The sequence below is a fragment of the Bombus vosnesenskii genome, unplaced genomic scaffold (genome assembly GCF_011952255.1).
Source record: "Bombus vosnesenskii isolate JDL3184/JDL3185 unplaced genomic scaffold, Bvos_JDL3184-5_v1.1 scf7180000013436, whole genome shotgun sequence".
Classification (NCBI taxonomy): domain Eukaryota; kingdom Metazoa; phylum Arthropoda; class Insecta; order Hymenoptera; family Apidae; genus Bombus; species Bombus vosnesenskii.
In genome coordinates this window covers 196593-204334 of record NW_022883050.1, presented here as the reverse complement: position 1 = coordinate 204334, position 7742 = coordinate 196593, and the positions used below count along the sequence as shown (strand labels likewise).

Sequence of the window (7742 nt, the reverse complement as noted above, 5' to 3'; positions counted from 1 at the left end):
AAGAGAGAGAGCGAGGGACAGATTGAGAGAGGCCGGTCGACTTACATGTGGGTCGCTGCGACGCGCGTGTACGCACGCATGCCTGCGGGACGATAAGTTTGTCATAGCCAATTTATACAATTGGCACGCTGGCTCCTCCGCTATTCGCCACTGGGGACCCACGAATTTATGGCTAATGTCCCTCCCTTCGTTGCCGTACGTCTTTCAGTCTGTCTCGCGCCGTTTTGCCCCGTAAAAAAATAACCGCTATTCCAACGCGGGAATGATGGCACGTCGCGAATGCTACCGGTTACGATGCTTCAAAGTGGCCCCGCATATGCCCTTGCGTGTCATGTATAGGTACCGTGATTAATTACATCGTGACCCGAATTTTCGATAGAACTGAAACTTTTAGATCGATTTGGAATACAGAATTTTTACAGAATTATTTTTAGTAGACTAAGTTTTAGTCGTGGTTCAGGATGTATAACGAAGATGTACATTGATAATGTTTATGTAACGAAATTAAGAAATTAATAAAAGGTGGACTCGGATTTGGCAAAAGTTTGTAGATACAAGTCGCGTTGAAAAGGTTAGTCCATCTGGAAATAGAAAGACCGAGGGAATAATAAGCTGGATTGATATTATTACAGGACGTGGAATGTTTGTTTTGACTGGGCAAAGAACAAGTCCCCGGACAGAAGTTTCACCCTTTGGCGTGGTTCCTTCGCAATTGGTATTCAGCCGGGCGTATCCCTTGGATTTGTGTTACAGCGCCGGGGACATGTGTCACCGTGAACGATAGGTGGCGGTGGCCGGAAATAGCTGTTTAAAATTGCATCGACGGCCTACCGTTAAAGGCACGTGCGCTTTTTAATGTCCCGACCAATGCTTACGATAATGTCCTTTAAGCTTTTATTAACGGTTAGCGCCGGTACGTGGGCCGAATCGCCATGGCCATTCGCATGCGACATCACGAACAACCGTACGGATCTCCGCCGGGAGATCTGATAACACGTAAGACATTTATTTTTCCTCGGGAGTGGCATCGATGCGCCGATTCATTTCGCGTGTAATCTTTTTTCTCGAGGAATTTCCTCTTGCGTTTTGGTCTTCGAATCGCGTAATGACGAAAAAGAAGTATCGGAAATCTTAGCAGGTCTTTTCATTTTTCCCCGTTTTAAGTCGAGGAATGGTAGTAACGAAGCGATTATAGCGTTAAAAAATGTTACAAATGTCGCGAAACTGCAAATTCTCTGGAGAAATAAGGCGAGAGTCTACGATTGTTAAAAGGGACATTTTGCCCTTGCACGAACGTCCCTGTGCGAGGCAACATTGGGGTCAAAAATTGGGACAATCTGCGAGCAACGAACCTAACGCGCAGCATGCGAGTTTAGTGGTTTTGGATCAATAGGGAAGGCAATCGAAAAGAGAAAGAGAAGTGTCCATTATGGCATTAAGCGTGCGAGAGGGTCTTTGGTCTCATGGGGAGGAAAGTTTTGGCAATGATTAACCAGACTCCGAGCTGCGGCTTCGATGAGTCGATGGAACTCGCCAGGGTTGATTTACCCGGAATAATTATGTCTCGTTGCCAACTTTCTGCGGCGAAAGTTACGGCTAGAACTACTTAGAACTTGGCTAAGATTTCTTCTTTACCTTTCGTGCAATGGTTACCCGATACTACTTGCTGTTCATGAAATTTAGTTTATTCATTAGGCGACTCGTCGATTTCTATAGGAGTTTCGTTCTGAGTAGAAAGTTTAATCTCGTTATTTGTAATTGTGGAAAAAATAGACAGACTATCAGGGAGCTTGTATCTCATCTAAGCTTTTTACAAATTTCTAACTATATACCTTTAGTGGTTTCCCGATAGGATTACAACGTTCTGTTTTCATAGGAATATCGCACACAATACACAATACAACGTAACAAAATAAAATAGTAAAATACATCTTAAATAAATAAATATATATAGAAGTTTCTAACTGTTAAAGCACATTAAATGTTAATAATGTTCAGTAACTGTTTTGAAATATTTAGGAGAAGATTCTGCAATCAGATAATCTTTGTACGAGATTCAAGGCATCTCATCGAATGAAACTATGGAAATCGTTGCAATATCGTTCACGCTCTCATTTGTTAATCGAAGTTAGCGAAAAGCAAAGAAGCGAAATCGGAAAAGCAGACAGTCTAGCGAACCTATCAATAAGCCACGGTAAAAACCAATCAAGAACAGAGATTTCTGGAAATTCCGAGAAGTTTCGGAAGTTCAATAACATTCGGCTTATCCACAAAATTCATCCAGTAACCGTAAACGCGTAGACTTTTGCTGACTTTAGGAAGCATCATGCTGCGAGGACATCTCAGCTCTATCGAACTGTTTCGAGGGTTCTTCATCCCCCTTTTCAAAAGAAATCTAACCGTAGGCAAGTCATCTTGAATATAATTATATTTATATTCGTTATATGTTACATTGTATTCTATCGTACACTGGCAATAGTCTTAATTTTCGTGTTGATGTGTAGTTAACCTGCTAACCGTGCCGTTTCTTTGTCGGTAGTCGACGAAAATTTAGAAACGAATCGACAGAATCAATAAAATTTAGAACGTTAGATTTATACAATAAAATAATTCGTACGATTGTGTCTGATATAATAGCGCAATTTTGAACATTTTCTAAAGCTAAAATAAACTTTACACGTGCAGTATCGATCAAATATGCTGAAGAGAAAGATGCAAGAAAAGCAGATGGAATGTTCTCTTGGCTAAAGGACTTCCTCAAACCAGGTAACAGATTAAGTTTCCTATCAATTAATCCTCAACGTATCGCTCTAACATTACCCTACGGTCAAATCAAATTACTTGTCGGATATCCTCAAATTCACGTGTCCTAACGACGTATGCTTGAATCGATAGTTGCGATCTCAGCGCTAATGTAACGCTTTGTAGACTATAGGATCGACGAAATAGGATCATTGCCCGAGTATTTGAGGGTTAAACAAACGGTAATTAATTTCAAACTCGAGGATGCGGACGATCAAGAGGTCAATGCTATCGAAGAATCGTATAAAAATTCAGAGCTTCGCGAGAATTCTTCGACGGAGGTCGTTGGATATCAAACGGATATCGAGGAGAATAATACGACCACGGATTCAAAACCCGATAGAGAAACGCTTAAAGACGAAGATTCTGATTCTATATCGACAAGGATGTTAATGGAAAACAGTGTTACCGATGACACAAATCCAAAACGGGATCGTCAATCGCCACTCGCGCGTCACGGTCTTCTAACTCTGACCGATCTCCTGAATCGCCCAGTCAGGACGATCGTAAGCTGCGCTCCCAGGAGCACGAAGCCACCAATTAGAGAGCCTAACATGCCTGAGAAACGGGACAAAAAGGACGAGAAGAAGGATAAGAAAAAGAAGAAGCCAGTGATACGTATGGAGGGTGGGGTTTCGGGAAACTGTGGCAACGAAGCCACCCCGGATGCTACGTGTAATCTGCACGATAACATGGACGTGAACTTTCAATGGGGTACCAGTCTCGCCGAGGAGGTGGACACGAGTCGACAGTTGGAATCGAAACAAAACTTGAACAACCGTTTGCATCAAATGGAGAACGTGAATTCGTTCGTTGGAGACTCGAATTACTCGAGTGATCAAGTTTCTTCCACCTACGACGTGAACGCCATCCACACAATGAGAAACTTGCAGCTGACGATGAACTCTGCGAAAGATGCTGATAAGAAGAATGAAGCAGCTGTCGAATTATCTAGCGGAAAGTCCGATAAATCTTCGGAAACGAACGTTTCGAATGAATTACCTAAAGAAGCAGCGGGCATAGAGTCCGTGAAGAAGATACTGAAAATGTCGCCGATCGTGATGAAGGAAACAAACGTCGACGAGGATTACAACATTCCTAGTAACGCGAACTTCGACGTGGAGATCAACGCGTGGAAGGATCTCGTTCTAAAATCCAAAGTGCCTCTGGACCCTTCTAAAGAGGACTTTATCGATTCAGAAAATCCCAGACGTACAGAAACGCTGTCGATCAGACCGGAGCCTCCTGAGCCGAAACTGGATGTGCAAGCAATACCAACTACCAGCGACGAGACCACAGCAGAGGAAGAAGATCCGGAGTACGCCAAAGAAACGAAACCTAATATGAACGCAAAAAAAGTCAGCAGCCCCACCGACGTTCAGAAACTGGATATCAAGAAATTGCATACCGAGACATTTTGTTTCTCGAAAAGATACAATAACGGTGGTATTAACGGAAAATTAAAATTCCACAGACCCTTGAGTGTTCTAGATTCGTTGGATAACGATGTGAACTTAGGGACTTTGAATTTTTCAACGAATACCGAGGGTGGTTGGGGAAGTTTCGAGCAAAGGGTTTCGGAAGAATCGAGAAGAGTTAATCGCGAACAGACGGAAGGTGGTGAACAGAGTAACGTCATGAAGAGTCAAAGCACGGAGGAAAATGTCACAAACGTGGAAAATACATCGTGGAACGAGAACAATACGGCTCAGGAACAGCAACTAGAAAGAGGGAATTTTGAGCCGCAGGAACAGTCAGACCCAGGCACGAATTTTACGAACAATTTAAATACAATGGGCGAAAAAGAAATCGACGCTTCTTTCAGTCGATCGCAAGCAGAGAATCAAGTTGCACGTGAAAATTCAGTGTTCACGTCTTCTCGGAGGGATTCGAGGAAATATGAGACCGATGAATACATAAATGCACAGGCAGATAATTATCAGTCTAACTTAGACTACTCCAATTCATACGGAGACGACTATTATCCTGGCTACGAGTCCATGTCGTTGGAACCGGCAACAGGTAATGCAATCTTTTTTCATATTTTTCCGATATTAATTTAGTTCTTCGAATATTACGTGCTACATAAATCTCAACTTCTGCCTTTGATTTTTTTTTGTTAATTATTTTAAAATAATGAAATAAATTAATTTCTCATTCGCAAATATTTCTTTCAGAAAGGCAATCTTCCGGACGCAACGAAGAGTCCGCAAGAGACGAACAACAACAAACGGACGACAATAAAGAATTGTTCGTTAAAAGCTCGGGACAAATGGAGAACACAAGCCAATATGTTACGGACAACAATTATATAAAGGTACCCGGTGATCCCTACCCATACAGTCGAGAACACTTCAATAAATGGCGTATGTCCGAGCAACTTCATATCGGTCCCCAAAAAACCACGGAAACCGAAGAGATTTTGAACCCTCCGATTAACTCAAACACTGGCACACGAATCGACACTCAGCAACCTGTTCGAAAATTGTCGCAGGATTCTCGCGTTCGAGGAAAATGGTATAAAAATGTTCATAGCTAATCCTCGAAAACGTGGAACAAACAGCATAAGAATATTTGGACTTCGTGAATTCAGGCGTTAATTGATATTGTGAATTAAACTTCTTCGTGTCCGAGATGTTTGTAATATTTGGTAAATATTTTATCACGACTATAATATAAACTATGAGAAAACTGATGTTCAATATTGTCCATAACATACTGGAATAAGAATAAACGTTGATAAAACAAAAGTTGATGCAAATAATCTGTTCGCCAATGTCTCCTTTATTCAAATTTCGATTTGATATCAGTGATTCGTCGTCGATATCTGGATCCTAGACTCATCCGAGGACAAAATCACACAAATATTTAGGACAGCTAATATTTAATTGGCCACGATATATCATAAAATTAGAAAAAAAGCCTTATGACCAACTGTCCACGACCAAAATAAAACGTTCATCGATAGAACAACGATGCATCTCGAAGATATTACCGACAGACTCGTCACGAAGAACCATCGCCACTTCCTGGTGAGTGTTACCAGCGGATCGAAGCTTCGCTCCATGATAGCGAGTCTTCTTTTGTTCCTGTTCGCGATCACGAAGCTCGAGAAAGCGGTCTTACGAGTAATAAAGTTGTGATACAAAGTGAACGGACAGCAGAGCCGATACCTTGGTAGATCGTGATAATTAGCCGCGTAGTGATACACGGATCGGTTAATACCTGAGTAATACTGTGTCCAGGTCGATGTAACCGATCATTACGCGATTTCTTGCGGCAACCTACGCCTAGCGTAAATGATCCTCGACCGGGCCCGATCGTAATTAGCCGGACGATCGCGGTATTTGCGATGCATTAGCGCTGAACATCTTGTGATCGGGTCTAACAAACGCTACCGATCAACGATTAATAACGCGGTCTATGGAGCTCGTTGATAAATAAGAATTCCGAGGAATAAAGTTTCCAACTATATAGTCGAGGGATAAATTCGAGTTTTTAAGGGATTTCATTTTTGTGAAACGACTAGCTCGTAGAGATGGGATCACGAAAGAACTGGATAAATAATAATCGTTAAGAGTTTCGTTTTATTGTTGCTGCAAAGAAAATGGCAATTTTCTGGGGTGGTTATATAGTTCTGTAAACAATTACTTTGTAAAAAGGTGATTGGTTAAATATACGTAATAAACTAAATCCACAAATAGTGAAATTACAGGATTTTGTGCATTACGAAGAATATTTATACTCGTTGATTGTAGTTCATACCTTCCGAAGCTTCTGAATATTATTCCAGGTGGATTTGTTTTCAAGAATATCGTTCTATAATATTTTACCGACTTCTCGGCTACCTTAAAGTCGAAAATTACACCTCTATCGTTATCATCTGTGTAATCAGTGATCATCAACTTTACGCACACGGTAAACGGTTAACCGGTGATTTTACACTCGAAAGCCTTAGATAATAACAACTCTAAAACTCGATTCAAAAGACTAGGCGACCGTATTTAAAATACACGTTTGAATCGATTAAAACGATTATACTCAAAATTGCAACCGATTATTACAAATGTTTATTTCCTTTCCTATAAAAGAAGTCATCTGTTTCGAACAGAACCTACAAAATCAAACAATCCACCCAGTGAGAATCCACCGAATCCATTAGACTCGGTAGTTCTATCGAATCCAACGACTCCTTCTAACGATGGATCCTCTTTGGTTGAAGTTGAATCTGGCGAGGCGGACATTGATGCCAATGGAGAGGAAATTGCGAAAAAACGTGGTAAACAGAGCAAAGAATCGGCGCACGTTCATACCATTCAACCGGATGTTAATATTCCTCTTGGGCCATGCGTTCCTAACAGTTACGAAAAAAAACGTATGTGTATTTCTATATCCGATTTGAGATCGGAAAAATGGAATATATAGGACAATTTAAAAATATTTTATCCTGGCTATGCACAGACGTCAGCAAGTTGGTCCAAAGTCCTAAAGTCGAGACTTTAAAAAAGAGTGAGAGTCCGGTCGAAGAGACAGATGTTCGCACACAGAGAAACAAAGGACTATTATGTATGTAGGAATAAAGATAAATACTTGTAAAAAATATCTAACTATCATTGTTCGTTGCCTGTTCCAGCGTTGAAAAAAGAAGATATTCAAAAAATATACGAGCAGAAAAATTATGCTTACCTCCGACCTGAGGAAATGAAACACTTGCGAGTAGCTCCAAAACCAAAATCTCAAGACACGGATTCAGACACGTCCACAGATTCATCTGAATAAAGATATCGAACAATAATATAAATCGCATTGTGTCCCGTGTCTCGTGCATTATAATATCTCATAAATTTGTAAAACATTTAAAGGAACGTTACTAAAAGATTTATTAAACGGTAAATACCTTAAAGTACTCGAACGGTTCCCAAAAGTTATGGATCAAGTTG

The 7742-nt window shown here is 40.8% G+C and overlaps 1 protein-coding gene across 1 annotated transcript; it reads left to right on the top strand.

Moving 5' to 3' along the window:
• Positions 1-2274: 2274 nt before the first annotated feature.
• On the top strand, positions 2275-5341 carry LOC117238155. Its single transcript, XM_033502823.1, has 4 exons — positions 2275-2405; positions 2686-2766; positions 2929-4824; positions 4980-5341. The coding sequence occupies exons 1-4, from the start codon at positions 2327-2329 to the stop codon at positions 5339-5341; spliced, it is 2418 nt and encodes an 805-aa protein (XP_033358714.1). The 5' UTR covers positions 2275-2326.
• The last annotated feature ends 2401 nt before the right edge of the window (positions 5342-7742 follow it).

Excerpts from the sequence above, each read along its gene's own strand:
- LOC117238155 (XM_033502823.1), top strand. The coding sequence starts at position 2,327 with ATGCTGCGAGGACATCTCAGCTCTATCGAACTGTTTCGAGGGTTCTTC. Across the intron at positions 2,767-2,928 it reads AAAGGACTTCCTCAAACCAG|ACTATAGGATCGACGAAATA; the intron begins GTAACAGATTAA and ends AACGCTTTGTAG. Across the intron at positions 4,825-4,979 it reads GTCGTTGGAACCGGCAACAG|AAAGGCAATCTTCCGGACGC; the intron begins GTAATGCAATCT and ends TATTTCTTTCAG.